Source organism: Podarcis pityusensis, assembly GCF_964106645.2.
Source record: "Podarcis pityusensis genome assembly, chromosome: 8".
In the NCBI taxonomy this organism is placed as follows: domain Eukaryota; kingdom Metazoa; phylum Chordata; class Lepidosauria; order Squamata; family Lacertidae; genus Podarcis; species Podarcis pityusensis.
In genome coordinates, this window is record NC_138033.1 from 77,013,141 (window position 1) to 77,033,781 (window position 20,641).

The 20,641-nt window shown below is 48.5% G+C and overlaps 1 protein-coding gene across 5 annotated transcripts in view; it reads left to right on the top strand.

Moving 5' to 3' along the window:
• Positions 1-20,641, top strand: part of ARHGEF10L (Rho guanine nucleotide exchange factor 10 like) — a 132,957-nt gene that overhangs the window by 80,224 nt on the left and 32,092 nt on the right. For all 5 annotated transcript variants that reach the window (XM_081017924.1, XM_081017922.1, XM_081017923.1 and 2 more), the window contains 4 exons: positions 3,328-3,449; positions 8,004-8,090; positions 8,862-9,082; positions 9,572-9,726. In XM_081017924.1, coding sequence (XP_080874050.1) covers positions 3,328-3,449; positions 8,004-8,090; positions 8,862-9,082; positions 9,572-9,726 — 585 coding nt within the window. The remainder of the gene's footprint in view (positions 1-3,327; positions 3,450-8,003; positions 8,091-8,861; positions 9,083-9,571; positions 9,727-20,641) is intronic.

A 20,641-nucleotide genomic window follows, 5' to 3' on the forward strand; every position in this document is an offset into this window, starting at 1 on the left:
TCTCTTAAGTGCCTGACACGGAGCAGGTCCCATTACAGAAGGAAGGAGGAAAAATAGCCCCAACCCAAAGACGAGTGACATTGCAAGGTCGTTCTTCCGAGCAGCCGCTATGAGCACCTCCTGCCCTTTAATCTCCTCATTAACCGGAGGAAAAAGAGCAGCGAAGAGTTTCGGGCGCCCTCAAAAGTCTCCTTTTTGCGTTCCAGCTTCCTCCGAGCTCCCTCAGGATGCTCTTATCACCATTCCCTATTGAACTCGAGCAAAACTGCTGCAGCAAGAAAGTCTCTCTCCCCCTCGCCTTATTTTTAAATGGAAGAGAGAAAGGTTTGGCTGGGGGGGGGGGCGGCAAAGAGAGAGAAATTCATTTGAAAAGCTTATTTGAATTCCCGTCTTCCCGCAGGCACTGATGATTTGATTTCCTTGGTTTTATATATATATAAAAGCAGTTTGTTGGCCTATTTTAATCTGAAGTGCCTGGGGGGAAATGACTGCAGTCTCCACTTAAAAATAAGATGTGTGTGTGTGTGTGTGTTTCTTTTTTAAACGTGGAGGAGCATTGACTTTATTTTCTTGCTGCTGCTTTTCTTTCCCCCATAGCTGCTGAGGGTAATGCAGAAGGTGCTGCCTTTTGTTGTTTAGTCATTTAGTCATCTCCGACTCTTTGTGACCCCATGGACCAGAGCACGCCAGGCACTCCTGTCTTCCACTGCCTCCCGCAGTTTGGTCAAACTCATGCTGGTAGCTCCGAGAACACTGTCCAACCATCTCGTCCTCTGTCGTCCCCTTCTCCTTGTGCCCTCCATCTTTCCCAACATCAGGGTCTTTTCCAGGGAGTCTTCTCTTCTCATGAGGTGGCCAAAGTATTGGAGCCTCAGCTTCAGGATCTGTCCTTCCAGTGAGCACTCAGGGCTGATTTCCTTAAGGATGGATAGGTTGGATCTTCTTGCAGTCCATGGGACTCTCAAGAGTCTCCTCCACCTCCATAATTCAAAAGCATCAATTCTTCGGCGATCAGCCTTCTTTATGGTCCAGCTCTCACTTCCATACATCACTACTGGGAAAACCATGGCTTTTACTATACGGACCTTTGTTGGCAAGGTGATGTCTCTGCTTTTTAAGATGCTGTCTAGGTTTGTCATTGCTTTTCTCCCCCAAAGCAGGCGTCTTTTAATTTTGTGACTGCTGTCACCATCTGCAGTGATCATGGAGCCCAAGAAAGTAAAATCTCTCACTGCCTCCATTTCTTCCCCTTCTATTTGCCTTAGGATCCTAGAATTGTAGAGTTCAAAGGGACCTCAAGAGTCATCTATCCCAACCTCTTGCAATGTAGGAATCTCCACTAAAGCATCCATGACAGATGGCCTTCCAACCTCTGCTTTAAAACCTCTTGAAGGGAGAAAGTAGCAGGGGGAAGGACCTCTGCAGTTTTTCAGTGTGCAAACAAAGGTGTCCCCACAAGGAGACTTCAGGCCTTTAATTTGGCATCTGTCCTCCCTGCCCCCCCCAAAACCCCAACATTGTGCTTTGGGGTACAGATTTGTTGTAAAGTAGGACATTCTGGGGGATCCTGCGGAGAGACAAAACCACCTGTGGGTCCCCAGATGTTGTTGGACTACAACTCCCATCACCCCTAGCTAGCAAGGCCAGAGCTCAGGGATGATGGGAGTTGTAGTCCAACAACATCTGGGGAGCCACGGGGTTGAGAACCGCTCAGAATGGCCCCTGGTTCCACCTTCTGCGCGACAATCCCTCGCTGTCCAACGTTGGCACAATGAGTAGAGCTTGCCCTCTGTCTTGCTTGCCAGGCTCTAGGATGCTCTTGTGTGGGTTACAGAATGGTCCTGGGAAACTCCTGCAAGTCTCCAGAGCATGGGTAGGCCGGATCCGGCCCAATTGCCTTCTAAATCCGGCCTGCACACGGTCCGGGAATCAGCGTGTTTTTACATGAGTAGAATGTGTCCTTTTACAGTGGTACCTCGGGTTACATACGCTTCAGGTTGCATACGCTTCAGGTTATAGACTCCGCTAACCCAGAAGAATTACCTTGGGTTAAGAACTTTGCTTCAGGATGAGAACAGAAATCGTGCTCCGGCGGCACAGCAGCAGCAGGAGGCCCCATTAGCTAAAGTGATGCTTCAGGTTAAGAACAGTTTCAGGTTAAGAATGGACCTCCAGAATGAATTAAGTACTTAACCTGAGGTACCACTGTATTTCAAATGCATCTCTGGGTTATTTGTGGGACCTGCCTAGTGTTTTTACATCAGAAAAATGTGTGCTTTTATTTAAAATGCATCTCTGGGTTATTTGTGAGGCATAGGAATTTGTTCATTCCCCCCCCCCCCCAAAATATAGTCTGGACCCCACAAGGTCTGAAGGACAGTGGACCAGCCCCCTGCTGAAAAAGTTTGCTGACCCCTGCTCCAGAGCCCTATAGGTTCTCTCACACCCTTAAACAAAATGTATTTATTTTTCAGCGCCCTGTTCGAAACCATGATTGTGTACGTAAAATCTGCCCACCTTTTGTGAGCCCACTGTCCCTGCCAGCTAGGGCCGGGCGATACCTGGTTTTCAACATTGCGATATATCACCAGCTAAACATCACAATGTACCAAAATATTGCTGTGTCTGAAAAAAGGATGGAACTATGTAGAGGCGAATACTAGGGCTGGCTAATATTTGGTTTTCAACATAGAGATATATCCTTGTGGAATAAGGATGGAGCTGTTTTTCAACTTCATGATACATCACCAGCCAAACATCGTGATATACCGATATATCGTGATATATCGATATATCATGGTATATGTCTGAAATAAGGATGGAAACATGTAGAGGTGAACACTGGGCTGGGTGATAGCTGGTTTTCAACATCATGATATATCACCAGCTAAACATCATGATTGTTTCCTGCTTGGCAGGGGGTTGGACTCGATGGCCCTTGTGGTCTATTCCAACTCTATGATTCTATGATTCTATGATATACCTGGTTTATTTTTTTAAAGGAAAAACTGAGGTTCAATCCCAGGTAGGGATGGGAGATGCTTGCTGGCTGAAATCCTGGAGAGCTGCTGCCAGCCAGTGTAAGACAGCACTGGGCTAGATGGAGCGCTGTTCTGACTCGATAATAAGGCAGCTTCCTGTCTTCCTACATCTCTGCACCATCCCCTCTGTTTGTTCCCAAACCGTAGGATTGATGAGTTGGGAGCGACACTAAGACTCATCCATTTCAACCCCCTCTATTGTCTCCTACACTGATGGCTTCACCGGTGGCTGTTTCTCCTGAGCCCAGAAGGATGTGTGACTCACATTCCTTCTCTTCTCTTGCAGGCGAGGAAAACCAGCCTGGCTGGCTGTGCCCGGAAGAGGACAAGAAGTGCAAAGCCCCCTTCTGGTGCCCCATTTTGGTCTCCCGCATGCCTGCCTTCTCTTCCAGAGCTCTGGACCTTCAGGTAAGACAGACCCACACCCTGCCCCAATGGGGCCTAAAGGACAAGATGGGCCAGAAGAAGTATGGGTTAAATGGCTGCCCTCTACTGGTTTAGTCTCCTGGTTCATCCAAGCACAGTGCTGTCTGCACTGGTTTCCAGCGGCTGCCCAGGATTTCAGGCAAGGAAGGTTCCCACTCCTAGCTAGAGATGCTGCTAGGGGATTTTTGCATGCAGAGCAAGAACTCAGCCACTAAGCTTCAAGGGCTGGGAGATATCTCAATATATCCACCCAAACCATTCTGAAGTGCATATTGTAATATTGGTTTCATAATTTTGGACCCGGCAATATGTTGCAAATCATGATTTGTCTTTGCGTCCTATGCAAAAATCACTATATGGGGGAAACCATGAAGCCAGCCAATGCCTCTGCTGTACATAGCTCCATCCTTATTTCAGACATTGTGATATATCAGTGTATCGTGAAGTCTTAGGTGGTTGAAAACCAGATATCGCCCGGCCCCAAATATAAAGTTGAGTTTCTAGTCCTCAGGGTTCTAGATCAAAGGATGAGGGAAACAAAAATAGCTTCATCATGTATATTGAGATAAGAATTTACTGTTTATTACCAAACTTAAAACCATGGAGAGACCTGGTCTGATAAAGCTATTTTTGGCCATCTCATCCCTTGCTTTTTTCTGTAAGACCAATTGCAGTCGTTAACAGTCATCAACTGGTTTACCACACCTATCAGCCAATTACCCATTCCCACCACCCTTCTGAGTAATACCCCTCCCCACCCTCTCACTATATATATATAAGGGTCTGGTGACTTCTGTTTCAGTGTATCTGAAGAAGTGTGCATGCACACGAAAGCTCATACCAATAACAAACTTAGCTGGTCTCTACGGTACTACTGGGAGGAATTTTTTTTTAAGATTTGCCTTGAGAGAGTCTTTAAATCTCTTTTGTTGACCACCAGCATTACGCTTTCCATTCTTAAGTTGGGAATAGAGCAGTTGCTTTGGAAGACAATAATCAGGCATCCAAACAACATGACCAGTCCAACCAGGTTGATGTTGAAGAATCATTGCTTCCACACTGGTGATCTTTGCTTCTTCCAGTACACTGGTTTTAGTTCGCCTGTCTTCCCAAGTGATGTGTAAAATTTTCCGGAGACGCCGTTGATGGAATCTTTCAAGGCATGCCTGGCATGCAGAAGGCCCCCGGCTCCATCCCCGCTGGTGGCGTCTCCAGGCAGGGCTGGGAAACAGCTCCCTGCCTGAAACCCTGGAGAGCCATCGCTGCCAGTCAGTGCAGGCAATATGGAGTTAGATGGAGCAAGGGTCTGACTCCGTAGAAGGCAGCTTCCTCCGTTTCCTATGCAGTCAAGCAATCCTTTCCTACAGCGCCTGGCAGAGTGAACCCTTCTGGAGTTCCAGGCAGGGTGTCTCTCTCTCTCTCTCTCTCTCTCTCTCTCTCTCTCTGCCCTACCTGGAGATAGAATCAGAACTGTAGAATTCGAAGTGGTACCCAAAGGTCATCCAGCCCAACCCCCTGCAGTGCTGAAGAATCCCAGACAAGTGGCCACCCAGCATCTGCTTAGAAACCTGCGCTGAAGGAGACGTCGTCACCTTCCGAAGGAGTCTGTCTCACCATCAAACAGCTCTTGCACTCAGAAAATTATTCCTAACGTTTAATCAAACTCCTTTCCCATCATTTGAACCCGCTGGTTCGGGTCCTCCCCCTGGATGCTGCCTATGGGATTTGAACCCGGGACCTTGTTTTTGTTCAATACATGGGCTCTGCTCCCGAACTACCTTCTCTCCTTGCATCCAATAAAGCAATCCTTTCCTCTTTTAAGAACCGGAGGAAATCTGCTTCCCATCGTTAGCGCTGCAGAGGGCTTCTCAATGTCACCCCCCTCCCAAAAAAAATCCAATTAGCGGCGAATGCAGAAGTTTCCTGGCCACTGGTTGCATCCATCTCAACCCCACCCCTCCAGTTCTAGAGGGAACAGCTGTGTGTGTGTGTCAGTGGTGGCTTCTCTCTCTGTGTGTGTTTGTGGTTTTGTGTGTGTGTGTGTGTGTGTGTGTGTTCTCTCTCTCCTGAAGGCCTGGCTGCCGTTTTGTCTAATTAGACCAAATGCCGGGGAGATTTCCTCCGGGGACGGCGAAGAGTCGTCGTCCCCCACCCGCAACGCTTCTCTTTCTTTGCCAAAGCTTTATTCCATCAGGCTGGCTTCAGATTTTACTTCTTTTGATGATCTATGGTTTCAATGCAACCACCCGGCTCGGGGAAAAAAATATGATGAAGGCAAGCAGCTGGAACGGGGTGGGGGGGAGGGAGGCACGGCGTCTGGATACATATATTATGATTAATCCACAAAGCTCCTTTGACTCCAACATGTCCTTTCCTCCTGTACCCTAGAGGATCTGGGACAGCTTAGGGGGCCTTTAAAAAAACAGTGTGAAGTGTGTCCTTTGGTTTCAAAGGGATCCCTGAATTTCACCTCTGGTGAAAGACAGCTGTGCTCTCTTTTTTGGGGGGGAACATGGAAAGTTTTGGATTCCCCCCCCCTTTTTTCTAGGTTGAGGGGAAATCGACTCATGCGCCCCACGGCGGAGCTTAACTCTTGCTGCAAAGCTTAGCTATTTCATAGTCTAATCCAGGCGTAGGCAAACTCGGCCCACCAGATGTTTTGGGACTACAACTCCCATGATCCCTAGCTAACAAGACCAGTGGTCAGGGATGATGGGAATTGTAGTCCCAAAACATCTGGAGGGCCGAGTTTGCCTATGCCTGGTCTAAATTGAATGATAGGAGTCTGGAGGCACTTGGAGGATGGATGGCGGCTAACAGATTGAGGTTGAATCCTGACGAGACAAGTACTGTTTTTTGGGGACGGGACAGGCTGGTGTGGAGGACTCCCTGGTCCTGAATGGGGTAACTGTGTCCCTGAAGGACTACGTGTGCATCCTAGAAGTCATTTTGGACTCACAGCTGTCCATGGAGGCTCAGGTCAATTCTGTGTCCAGGGCAGCTCATCTGGTACACAGGCTGAGACCCTACTTGCCTGCAGACTGTCTCGCTAGAGTGGTGCATGCTCTATAATAATAATAATTTATTATTTGTACCCCGCCCATCTGGCTGGGCTTCCCCAGCCGCTCTGGGCGGCTTCCAACAAAGATTAAAAATACATTAAAATGCCACACATTAAAAACTTCTCTGAACAGTTATCTCCTGCTTGGACTACTGCAATATGCTCCACGTGGGGCTACCTTTGAAGGTGACTCGGAAACTGCAATTAATCCAGAATGCGGCAGCTAGACTGGTGACTGGGAGTGGCCGCCGGGACCATATAACACCGGTCTTGAAATACCTACATTGGCTCCCAGTATGTTTCCGAGCACAATTCAAAGTGTTGGTGCTGACCTTTAAAGTCCTAAAAGGCCCCGGCCCAGTATACCTGAAGGAGCATCTCCACCCTCATTGTTCAGCCCAGACACTGAGGTCCAGCTTCACTGTGAGAAGTGAGGTTACAGGGAACCAGGCAGAGGGCCTTTTCGGTAGTGTCACCCGCCCTGTGGAATGCCCTCCCATGAGATGTCAAGGACTTATAGAAGACATCTGAAGGCAACCCTGTTTAGGGAAGTTTTTAATGTTTGATGTTTTATCGTGTTTTTAATATTCTGTTGGGAAATCCCAGAGTGGCTCGGGAGGCCCAACCAGTTGGGTGGGGTATAAATAACATGTTGTTGTTGTTGTTGTTAGTTGGAACTAATCCTGAATAAATTATCATTTATTATTATTAATCCTGTGGAACACCCTCCCATTGGATGTCAAGATCAGTAACTAAACAACCTTTAGAAGACATCTGAAGGCAGCTCTGTATAGGGACTTTTAATGCTGAATGTCTTACTATATTTTTATATATTTTGGAAACCACCCAGAATGGTTGGGGTAATATAGTCAGATGGGCTGGGTACAAATAATAACATCATCATCATCATCATTACAATGGCACCTTGGTTTTCGAGCAGCTTAGTTCTTGAACATTTTGGTTCCCAAACGTCGCAAACCTGGAAGTGAGTGTTCCAGTTTGTGACCGTTTTTTGGAAGCCGAACATCCGACACGGCTTCCATGGCTTCCGATTGAGTGCAAGAAGCTCCTGCAGCCAATTGGAAGCCGTGCCTTGGTTTTCAAACATTTTCAGAAATCGAACGGGCTTCCAGAATGGATTATGTTCGAGAATCAAGGTACGGCTGTATTATTACTATTATTATTTAGAATTTCCTTTGTGAGCTCTGAGCAGTACATAATCGTAGGATGCCTTATGCCCTGGACCATGTATTTCAGTATTATTCATTCATTCAGCCTTTATTTGATTGTTGTTGTTGTTATTATTAAAAATATTATGATTGCATGGTCCCATCTCCAAGGCTCTCTGGCCTGAAACTCTGGACTGGAGGTCCAGTCTAGTCTGTACAAAGCTAGCTGGACCCATGAACTGACTCGGAAGAAGGCAACTTTGTGTGTTCCTAAATGTCCCCCCCTTTTTTTAATCCTCTGTTCAGCTTGGTGCCGCCGTCCACAGCCCGGTCCATTCTTCCTTGCTGGGTTTCTCTGCTGTCAGCACTTCTCTGCCACAAGGCTATCTCTGGGTGAGTTTGTGTGGCGAAGCAGGGGCTTGCCATTGACTGCGGGACGTGCCTCCTCTTTGCTTTCTTTGGGGTAGGGACATCATCTGATGCTTGCAGCAGCAACTGCAATTTGGTATAATAAGGGACGCGGGTGGCGCTGTGGGTTAAACCACAGAGCCTAGGACTTGCTGATCAGAAGGTCGGCGGTTCGAATCCCCGCGACGGGGTGAGCTCCCGTCGTTTGGTCCCTGCTCCTGCCAACCTAGCAGTTCGAAAGCACGTCAAAATGCAAGTAGATAAATAGGTACCACTCTGGCGGGAAGGTAAACGGCATTTCCGTGTGCTGCTCTGGTTCGCCAGAAGTGGCTTAGTCATGCTGGCCACATGACCCGGAAGTCGTACGCCGGCTCCCTCGGCCAATAAAGCGAGATGAGCGTCACAACCCCAGAGTCAGCCACGACTGGACCTAATGGTCAGGGGTCCCTTTACCTTTACTAAAGCCAGTGAGATTTAGGGCAGACAAATCCAGTTGAAGGAAGTGGGAGCCATCTTCAGATTCCTGAATGGTTTTCATGTGGAAGATAGAGCCAGCTTGTTTTCTGCTGCTCTCAAATGGCAAGAAAGGATAAATATTAGCAAGAATTTGGGGGTGGCAAGAGCTGTTTGATGGTGGGGTGGACCACCTCAAAAGGTCCTTCATGGACTGGATACATCTTGAGGTCCCTCCACGATTGCAAAAATACTTCTTTAGGAGAATTCCTTTTCCCTTCCTCTTCTTCTCGACTCCTCTAGGTCGGCGGAGGGCAGGAGGGGGCTGGCGGCCAGGTCGAAATCTTTTCCCTGAACCGGGCAGCCCCCCGCACTGTGAAGTCCTTTCCGGTTTCCGCCCAGGTCCTGTGCTCGGAATACGTTCCCGAGAGGAGCGAAGAGGAGAGAGCCGACGGTTTGGAGACGTCTGCTGACCAGGCCTTGCCGCCACAGCCGGTGATATGCTTCGGGCTGCAGGACGGCAGGTGAGGAAGCTTGCCCCCCCTCCCCAGGCAAATGATAAAATCGTTAACATTAGCCGGTCTCATTGAATTTTTAAAGTTAATTTATTTTGTCAAAATCTTATACTGTTTGGGGAAAAAAAGCTCCCGGTGTGGTTTTTTCAAAAGGGACCAAACGGTAAAATTACCCGTAAGAAGAATAACCTAAGACTTTCAAAAAGGTTCAAGTAGACTAAAAGCAGATTAAAACTCTCTTTGAAATAATTTGTATTTGATTTTACAAGCATAACATTATTACAACACAGATTAAAACTCTTAACAGGTTTGCTGTTGGAGATTTGAACGCCAGGGTTTTCTCGCCTTACATGATTGTGTGTGCGAAACACGCACAAGGCCTTCTCCTGCACCTCTCTGATCACCCACCAGGGGTCACTCCGTCTGTTCCAGTTTTCCTGTGTTAATCTCCGTCCTCTCTCCGCACTCTAAACGGAGCTCTGCTCTTTCTGCCTCCAGCATCCTGGTTTATGGAAGCGTGGACATGGGGACGCAGTGCCTCTTGACGGGCAAGAGCCCGGGGCTCCAGCCGGTCCTCTGCTTGAAGCACAGCCCTGACTACCTCTTTGCTGGCCTGCAGGATGGAACAGTGGCTGCTTATGCCAGAACCAGCGGTGAGCATTGGCGCCCGTGGAAATAGCGAGTTGGGAAAGACCCTGGCTTGGTCCTCGGGTGGCTTTAGAAGAGGGCAAGGCAGATTCACTGAGGAGGAGGAGGCGATCAATGGCTACCAGGTTCCCCCATAGCTGTCAACCGTCCCTTATTTGGCGGGAAAGTCCCTTATCCCAGCGCCGTGTCCCGCTGCTGTTCCTTATTGATGATGACCCTTAAATTTCCCGGGTTTCAAAGGAAGCAGCTCCTCTCCCTCCCTCCCTCCCTGCTGGCCAGGGAGGAGGGAGGCTCCAACTGGGTTGCTTGGCTGCATTGCTCACCCAATAAGGAGTCTAAGAACGACTGCAGGGTGGAGCTTGCATGCCTTGTGCCGATCAAATCGGCCGCATTGCCTGGGGACTCGCCTTTGCTCAGCACTTCCCAGCGGAGAGGTGACGGTGGATTTCCTTGCTGCATCCCCTTTGCCGGGTTGCTGCGCTGTGGGAACCACTGCTTGAGGCTTCGTTTGGCTGCTGGCTGGGCTTTCTGCCTTTGGCTTAGAGGGGCTCAGAAGTTGAACATACCTGTGCTCTGAAAATCCCTTATTTTGGCTACTGGTCCCTTATTTCCAAGGCTGCTGGTCCCTTATTTTCAAATTTGTAAGTTGACAGCTATGGGTTCCCCATTGTTGCAGGATGCTTCTGAATGGCGGTCGCAGGAAACCACAGGAGGGGAGAGGGCTCTTGTGTTTGTGTCCTGCTTACGGACTTCCCCTTGGGACATCTGGTTGGCTACCGTAAGACCAGGATGCTGGACTAGGCGGGCCACTGGCTTGATCCACCAGGCTGCTTATGGAGCCTCCAGGTCCAGGGGCAGTCTATCCTAAGTTCTTTGGTACGTTCATCCCCTGTGAGAGCAGGCTGTGGGGCAACAGGCCCCTTCTTATGAACAACAGTGAGAGAGGAGCTGTAGCCAGCATGCTTTGCCGGTGGGCTTCCTGGAGAAATCTGACTGGTCCTCTCCTTAAAAGCAAAGCAAGCTTCTAGTTCTCATTGTACATAGAATAAAGGGTCATTCAAACAAGGAATCTAGGAAGCTGAATCCAACCAAGTGTCCATCTAGCTGCGTAGTGTCTACACCAGTATTTCCCAAACGTGGGTCTCCAGCTGTTTGTGGACTACAGTTCCCATCATCCCTGCTAGCTAAGGATGATGGGAGTTGTAGTCCAAAAACAGCTGGCAACCCAAGTTTGGGAATTACTGGTCTGCACTGACTGGCAGCAATGACTCTCCAGTGTTTCAGGCATGCAGCAGGGGTGCGTGTGTGTCCTAGCTCAGCCCTACCTAAAGATGCTGCCAGCGGGGACTTTCTGCATTCAAAGCAGTCGCTCGGTTGGTCCGCAGCAACTTTCCCCCTTTGAGAACTTGTCGGCCATCTCTTCCCCGCACCCCCAAAACTCGCCCCAATCATAAAATGGGTTTGTGCATCCGATGCTCTCTGAGGTTCATTTCTGGGTGCGTGGGGAGGTTTCCCCTGCAGTTTGTGCTTTTTGATTCATTTAAAATCTATTTTTATTTCTGGCAGATGGCAAAAGAGATTGGGGGTGGGGGTGGGGGCAGGGAGAGGGGAACCTTCCTCTGTACCTTCACTCCAAACCCCACCCACCGTCAAAATGAAGTAAAATCTTTATGCTAATTGGCTTTTAAAATGCAGGGTCTGGGATTCAAGTTTAGGTCTGGCGACAAAACCTCCAATTTGAGCGCTCTGTAATTTCCTATTGATTCGCTGTCAGTTCCCTCTGACGGCAGGGAGGGTGGCTGTTTTACGGCCACTGAAGCCTGTCAGCTGCGTGCTTTAAATTCTCATTCCCTGTAAATGTTTGATGAACAGAGAATATTCTCTCTCTCTCTCTCGTTTGGGTCAGTTCACTCTAATTTCACCAGGCACGTCGGACGTCACGGGCTCAGGGCAATGTCACCTGTGCATGCCTCTGTCTCTCTGTGTGTTTGCATGCCGGGTTAGGGTCATCCTTTGTTTGCTCCAAAGCCGCTTTGATTTGCTGTTTTTGAGGTCTTCTCTGTTTACGGAGAGCGTTTCATCATCCATTTTTTAAGACTGAAAACACATGGCAGGGGAAGCCTCGGTCAGAAAAAGGCAACCCTCAAAAGATCAAGGAGTTAGAATACTTTCCCCGATGAGGAAAGGCTAAAATGTTTGAGGATTTTAGTTGTCGGGGGTGTATTAAAAAGGGCTATGTAATTAGGGAGTGGATAGGGAGATGTCCACAAGAATTTGATAGGATGTTAGGAATCTGACTTATAAACCTCTGCCACTGAGCTATGTCTCTTTCCTTAAAAACAAATCAAGTTTCTAGTCCTCAAACGATTGAGCGAGCTGCTTAATGGCCTAGTGGGGACTTGAACCCTGATCTCCCAGGTCCTAGTCCGACACTCGAACCACTGCAGCAAACTGTCTCCAGAAAGGCGGTACTTCTGTACACAATGCAAAGTTGAGCAATGGAATCTGCTTCTCCAGGGCCATTTCTCACGTTTGATTTAGCTGAGATTCCTGCATTGCATGGGGTTGGACTAGATGACCCCGTGGTCCCTTCACAGAATTCAGTTCTGTGAATCTATGATAATTTAGAGCGATGGGTCAGCTAGAATGGGGCTACCTTTGAAGGTGACCCGGAAACTACAACTAATCCAGAATGCGGCAGCTAGACTGGTGACTGGGAGAAGCCGCCGAGACCATATAACACCGGTCCTGCAAGACCTACATTGGCTCCCAGTACGTTTCCGAGCACAATTCAAAGTGTTGGTGCTAAAGCCCTAAATGGCCTTGGCCCAGTATACCTTAAGGAGCGTCTCCACTCCCATCGTTCTGCCCTGACACTGAGGTCCAGCGCTGAGGGCCTTCTGGCAGTTCCCTCACTGTGAGAAGCCAAGTTACAGGGAACCAGGCAGAGGGCCTTCTCGGTAGTGGCACCCGCCCTGTGGAACACCTTCCCATCAGATGTCAAAGAGATAAACAACTACCTGACATTTAGAAGACATCTGAAGGCAGCGCTGTTCAGGGAAGTTTTTAATGCGTGACATTTTAATGTATTTTTAATCTTTGTTGGAAGCCGCCCAGAGTGGCTGGGGAAGCCCAGCCAGATGGGCGGGGTACAAATAATAAATTATTATTATTATTATAAAGGTAAAGGGGACCCCTGACCATTAGGTCCAGTTGTGGCCGACTCTGGGGTTGCGGCGCTCATCTTGATTTATTGGCCGAGGGAGCCGGCGTACAGCTTCTGGTTCAAGTGGCCAGCATGACTAAGCTGCTTCTGGAAACGCCGTTTACCTTCCTGCCGGAGAGGTACCTCTTTATCTACTTGCACTTTGACGTGCTTTCGAACTGCTAGGTTGGCAGGAGCTGGGACCGAGCAACGGGAGCTCACCCCGTTGCGGGGATTCGAACCACGACCTTCTGATCGGCAAGTCCTAGGCTCTGTGGTTTAACCCACAGCCACCCATGGTTTAAGCCACCCATGTCCCATTATTATTATTATAGAATGGCTTTAAAAGAGAGTAAGGCTGCTGCTATGACAGCTGCCTTCTCCCTCCACTGTTGGAAGCAGTGATGCTTCCGAATGCGACTTGCTGGAAACTGCAGGAGGGGAGAGTTGCTCTTGCACTCAGGTCCTGTTTGGGGGTTTTCCCATAATGAGCATCTGGTTGGCCACTTTGAGAACAGGACGGGCCACTAGCCTGGTGTGGCAGCCAGGTTCTTAGGTTGTGCTTTGCGGAGCCATCTGCTTGGTTGCATTTGTGAGCTCAACTGTCCAATTCGGCTGGGTTCTTTTGAACGAGTCCCCTTGTCTCATTCAAACCCAAGGATCATAGAATCATAGGTAAAGGTAAAGGGACCCCTGACCGTTAGGTCCAGTCGTGGCTGACTCTGCGGTTGCGGCGCTCATCTTGCTTTACTGGACGAGGGAACTGGCGTACAGCTTCCGGGTCAAGTGGCCAGCATGACTAAGCCGCTTCTGGCGAACCAGAGCAGCGCACGGAAACGCCGTTTACCTTCCCGCCACAGTGGTACCTATTTATCTACTTGCACTTGACATGCTTTCGAACTGCTAGGTTGGCAGGAGCAGGGACCGAGCAATGGGAGCTCACCCCGTTGCGGGGATTCGAACCGCCAACCTTCTGATCAGCAAGTCCTAGGCTCTGTGGTTTAACCCAGAGCGCCACCCTCGTCCCACCATAGAATCATAGATTCATAGAATTGTAGAGTTGGGACCCCAAGGGCTATCTGCCCCCCAACCCCCTCCAATGCAGGAATCTCAGCTAAAGCATCCATGGCAGATGGCCACCCAACCTCTGCTTAAAAACTTCCAAGGAAGGAGAGTCCACAACCTCTCTCCACTGTTGAACAGCTCTTACTGTCCGAAAGTTATTCCTGATGTTTAGTTGGCATCTCCTTGTAACTTGAAGCCATTGGTTCAAGTCAAGGTAGATTTGATTTAAATCAAATCGATTTAAATCACAATTTAAATCACTAGTCAGTAAGACTTGATTTAAATCACTAGTCAATAAGACTTGTTTTAAATATTTTTTTCTTAGCAGAAATATTCATTCTTGCTGGTATAATCTTAATATTTATCACCAGATGAAGGTTTCATTTTGGGAATAATAAATTGTCAGAGTAGTTTTTACAGTTATATCAAAAATTACTGATTTGGTTATACTATTAGAAATACGTAGACCGATAATTATGAAATGATTGTGAGGTTTAATAAGCTAACCGTTTATATTTGGACAGCTTTTCTGCTGTTCTTTATTGGAAGGAGAAAAACAATCCTTTCCTTAATAACAGTTTAAACAATTTATTTAACTAAAGCAATAACATTACAGCGTATGTATCCATGTTTGTTAACTGATGTGGTTCGACTTTTTTTTTAAAAAAAACAAAAACCCTTAAACTGAGTTTTAGCACACATGAAAAACTTACAACAAATCCTTATTTCCTGATGAGTAGCCTTTGGACCATAATGTAACTTAAATAGAAAACTACCTTTAGAAAGATTTTTCCTCCAAAAGCATTTTATTTTAAAAATCCAATTTAAATAAAAAAACAAATCTGATTTAAATTAAAAATTGATTTTTTTGATTATTATTATTTTTTTAAAAATCATTGATTTTTATCCACCCTGGTCCGAGTCCTACCCTCCAGAGCTGATCAACCAGATGCCTCAATGGGAAACCACAAAGCAGCACCTGAGCTCAACAGCAACCCTCGCCACCTGTGATTTCTAGCAGTTGGCATTTCGGGGGCATTTACTGCCTCTGGCTAACGGAGGCAGAGCAACAGCCATCAGGGCTGGTAGCCATTGCGTCTTCCGGCGCTATCAGAACCGGCACGTTTCTGCCCCGTTTTCCTCACTCCTTTCAACGTGTGGAGAAACGCCAGCCTCCCAGCTACCGAGAAAACAGGTGCGCCTCCAACAAGGTATCTTTGCCCGACAGAGGTGGCACCAACCCCCTTGCAGATGTGAGCGGCAGATCGAACGCACCCACATCTGCCTGGGTGACGGCAAGCTTTCCTCTTGTTCGCCCCCTTCCCCCGGACACCTCCCCCCCCTCCGCCATCTCCCCCCTCCATCTTCCAGGCAGACACACTTTAATTAAAAACCATAACCGGCTTATGAGACGCTAATTAATAAACGCAAAGCGTTTGCCAAGTGGAGATCGGAGGCTCCGCGAGAAAACATCCGTTTACGACCCCGGAACGGAGGCAACGAGGCGCAGATCGCGAGTGTTTAATGGAACATGGAGAATGGGGGGTGAGGCGGGGCAGTGGGGGGGTAGACACAAATCACTTTGAAAAACATACAGACTCAAAAGGTTGCGGGGGGTGGGAAGGGAAAGGGAGATTAATCTGGGCCCGATTAGGCAGAGAGGCTCTTTGCATTTCCGCCCCTTCTCCCCCAAAGATAAAATCTTGGAGGGACCAACCATCCTACGAGGTTGGGTAAATACCGTATTTTTCACTCCATAAGACGCACTTTTTTCTTCCTAAAAAATAAGGGGAAATGTCTGTGCGTCTTATGGAGCGAATGCCTCCTTTCTTTTAGTAAATGTTTTGTGCCACTGGGGAAGTGGTAATTCTGTATTGATCTGTTTTGGATGTTGTATGTGATGCCAATAAAGGTTTTACGATACGATACGATGTCTATGGCTACAGCCTGCACCAAAAAAATCACACATCCACTGCAATGGTGAAAAAATGCAATGGTGAAAAAATGTGGTTACAAAGCACAGATCCACATGGATCCTCAGGATCTTTGCATTGGGTCACCCCAAATTCACCATCAGATCACATGTCTGTGGCCATAGCATGAACCACAAAAATCATACATCCACTGTTTTGTTCAAAATATTTTTTTCCTTGTTTTCCTCCTCTAAAAACTAGATGCATCTTATGGTCAGGTGTGTCTTATGGAGCGAAAAATACGGTAATACTGTAGGACAGGTGCACGGGCCTTCAGAAGGCCGTATTTCCTTCTGGGCAAGCTTTTGGGGACTGGGTGCCCCCTGGTGGGTGGAGCCAGGGACAAAAGTGAGTGTGACAAGAAATGTAAATTTTGTCTTTGCAAAGTAGGCTGGTGCCTGCACAACTTTGCCACCTGCTCTCTCGCCTCCATCAGGTAAGAGGCATGACTAGAATTTTGTGCGCCTGTTGTGCTGCAGCGGTTAGAGCGTCGAGCTAGGCTTTGGGAGAGACAGGGGTTCAAATCCCCACTTGGCCATGAAGCAGCTTCACAAGTGACTTGGGGGCAGGGGGCAGTTACTGCCTTTTCCCAGCCTAAGCTAGAATCCTTTTTCTTTGGTGATCACTCATAGCTTAGTAAGATTGTCTTCCACGAATATGGTCTTAAGTGACTGTGGAGGCCAGTTCTGGATCCGCACGTCCTTCCACGGCGGGGACATAGGTTTCCGAGAGGGAGTTGGTTGTGGAGAGGATTTGCCAAACGTGCCTTCCACTTCGCTCATTTCTCCCTTTCGTCCTGAGTTCGAGTGTTGTCAAAGTCCATGACGCCTTTGGTAGAGGCTGTTCTCCAATTTGAGCGCTCGCAGGCCAGTGTTCCCCAGCTTTCAGTGCTTATGTGAGCTCCTGTTGCTCGGTCCCTGCTCCTGCCAAACTAGCAGTTCGAAAGCACGTCAAAGTGCAAGTAGATAAATAGGTACCGCTCCAGCGGGAAGGTAAACGGCGTTTCTGTGTGCTGCTCTGGTCCGCCAAGAAGCGGCTTAGTCATGCTGGCCACATGACCCAGAAGCTGTACGCCGGCTGCCTCGGCCAATAAAGCAAGATGAGCACTGCAACCCCAGAGCCGGCCACGACTGGACCTAATAGTCAGGGGTCTCTTTACCTTTATACTACTATATTTTTTAAGATTTACCTTTGAAAGTGTCTTTAAACCTCTTTTGTTGTTCTCTCTAATCTAGTATCAAAGAATGGTAGAGTTTGAAGGGACCCCTTGCCCAACTCCCTGCAGTGCAGGAATCCTGTCCACAGCCGAACCACCAAACTCCTGGTTAACAGCCCGACACACTGACCCATTGTGCCACCTAGGGAACCTACCTCAACGGGTTGTTGTTGGGATTAAACAGGGAGGGATCAGAACCATGTGTGCCACCTGGAGCAATCCTGGAGGAAAAAGTGGCATATCCAGTCAACACATGGATAATATGAAACTCCCTTCTATGTGCACGGCATGTCATGTGTGCGTGCTTGCGGGGAGATGTGATCTGGGTGGGCTGCAAGAGAGACCCCGAATGGTGTGAGCGCCACTCGGTTTTCCAGCCTCCTTTATCTGCTGAATAATACAAAGGAGCTCTTCATCTTGATTGCATTAGATGGGGCTGGTGACAGACTGAAGCTGTGCTGCGTCCCGGAATCAGGGCACTGGGGAGCCTCTCCGAAGCACATTAAGAATCCCCTGGCTGTTTGCTGCGTTGGTACAGCAGGGCAGCCTTTGACAGTTCCCTCTGCTTTCCCTGTCTCTCCTCCTTTGCCCTTGCAGCAGAGCTGGCAGAGACGGCTGACGCTTTCAGGTTTTTTGATCTTCCCTTTCCCGTCGGCGTCCTTCCGCTTTCGAGACCACATTCCCGCAGCCTTTCCTTCAAGGCTGGCACAAAGCAGGGTCACTCGTCATCAGCGCCCAAAGCTCAGGGCAATGCTGTGGGTGGGAGAGGTCAACCCATTCCCTGCAGTGGCCCTGCCCTTTGAGTGTTGGGGAAGCTGCCTCTGACACTCGCTTTGATGGGGAGTGGCTCGTCTTCGGGCTCGATACAGGCTTCTCATTGGTAACGGGCAGGACAAATGCGGAAAGGCGATAGCTCTCATGGGAAGGGACTTGCCTTTGTGGGCCGAAGGTCCCCGGTTCAGTTCCTGGGAGCATAGCCAGGCAGGACTGGGAATACCCCCTGTCTTAAACTCTGGATAGGTCAGTTGGTTAGAGTGTGGGGCTGATAATGCCAAGGCTGCAGGTTCGATCCCCATATGGGACAGCTGTATATTCCGGCATTGCAGGGGGTTGGTCTAGATGACCGCCAGGGTCCCTTCCAACTCTACATTTCTATTAAACCTTAAAGAGCTGCTGCTGGCCCATGCAGACAATTGTAAGCTAGGTGGACCAACTGTCTGACCCCAGCAGAAACTTCCTGTTTGGTTCAGAACCATGAGGACTAGGATCCTGATTTATTTTTTGGTCCAGATCATAATAGAGAGGGAGACCTATGCTTGTCATGTCATAGGTCCCTTATTCAATGCCTGGCATCCCCAGGTAGGGTTGGGAGCAGCCTCCCTAGCTGGAAGCTTGGAGGGCTGCTTCCCGTCAGTGTGGACAATCTGAGCAAGACGGAGCAATGGTCTGACTTGGTAGCTCCTATTTTAAATCAGCCCTTTATTTATTCAGCGCAATGAGGACTAGAAACTTACTTGGTACTTATGGAAGGGTGGGAGTTTAGTGGTGGAGAGCCAGTGTGGTGTAGTGGTTAAGAGCGGTAGACTCGTAATCTGGTGAACCGGGTTTGCTTCCCCGCTCCTCCACATGCAGCTGCTGGGTGACCTTGGGCCAGTCACACTTCTTTGAAGTCTCTCAGCCCCACTCACCTCACAGAGTGTTTGTTGTGGGGGAGGAAGGGAAAGGAGATTGTTAGCCGCTTTGAGACTCCTGAAGGGGAGTGAAAGGTGGGATATCAAATCCAAACTCCTCTTCTTCTTCTCTGCATGCAGAAGGTAGGGCTGGGAATGTCCCCTTATCTGAAAACCTGGGGAGCCCCTCCATAGCCCTGGGGTAGCGCAGGTTGGTGGCTTTGTGACATCAGAAAGGCCAGCCAGTGCTATATATATATATATATATATATATATATATATATATATATATATGTGAAGCTAACCAATTAGTAAGCCTGGTTTCGTAGAATCATAGAGTTTGAATGGACGGCAAGGGACGTCTAGCCCAACCCCGTACTCCTTGGGCAATGTGGCATGTCTGACCAAAGCAGGGTGCAAACAGAACAGATATCTCTGTACATCCAAAACCACAGTCTTGTATATCTGTATTCAGCCAGGGAAGCCCTTTTTTCACTTCCAGGCCTACCCCCCACCCCCCCGCCACACATCTCCAGCACTTTCCCTCTGAACGTTTTCCTTTTGGCTGGAAATAACTGAGATCCCGTCCAAAATAGCGATGCTTCTGTCTAGCTGGTAAGAGCTACAATTCACAGAGAAAAACGGTGCCTGCGTCGCTGAGAGGGGGAGAAATGTTGATGCGAAGTGGATAACTGGGAATGTAATAGTGACATTTGGTGTGTGATTTGCGGTGAGATGCTGGGTGTGTGTGTGTTGGAGCTTCCTGTGGTTTTGCCAGTTACTGATCTGGCCTTCAGCTTGCCATATCAGTGGGGAGAGCTCACTCCCCAGCCCGCTGACATGTGGTTTGCCCAGGGAGCTGTGCTGTGGGGCTTTGGGAAAACGGACAGCATTGCCTCTCCCCTCCGCTGTTAAGGTGCTTCCTGTTCCAGCTCCTCATTCTTTATTTTTTATTATTTGTGACGTACACACACACCCATTCAGGAGCCGTGCAGCCTGTTTCTACAGGGCTTGGCAGTGGCTGGGCTGTTCTGAAGGAAAATAAAAGGCTCATTTCCCATATGTTTGGCCGCCTGTGCCTTGTTTTTGACCCCCTGATGTTCAGTTTAAATCAAAGGCATCCCTGAGTAACTGGAGAAGTTTTACCAGGTTCAAATTTACAGCGTCAGAATCTTTTTTTCGGAGGAAAAAAAAAAGTTAATTAGAGCTGTAGAGTGTTGCTGTATAGACCCCACTCAGGCAGGTCCGAATGGCTGAGTCAACATGGAGAAAAAACAGTAAAGTTTTTCCCCCTCCCTCTCTCATAACACTAGGACTGGGGGACATCAGTTGAAGCTCGGTATTGGGAGTTTTAGGACAGGGAATCATAGAATTTTAGCATTGGAAGATACCCCAGAGGTCATCAAGTCCAACCCTCTGCAGCGCAGCGTTAAACTGCAGAACTCCTTCCTTCAGGAGGCAGTGATCGGCACCAACTTGGATGGCTTTAAAAGAGGATTGGACAAATTCACAGAGGAGAAGGTTTTTGGTGGATACTGGCCACAATGGCTCTGCTTCGCAGATGACAGAAGGGCCAGCCAATCAGTGTTGTTTGTGGAGCTAGCCAATTAGCGGGCCCAGTTTCTCCTGAGCTCAATCCTGCAGAGAAGATTGATCCCCGGCAGAGCGGAGGAGCTTCTGAGAGGTGTTGTACGGTGGGCAAGACTCGAAAGTTCACATTCCGGTGTGAATTATCCAGACAAACCTCTGGTTTTCAGCATGGTGGGAATGTACAGTCAGGTCCCGCTATCC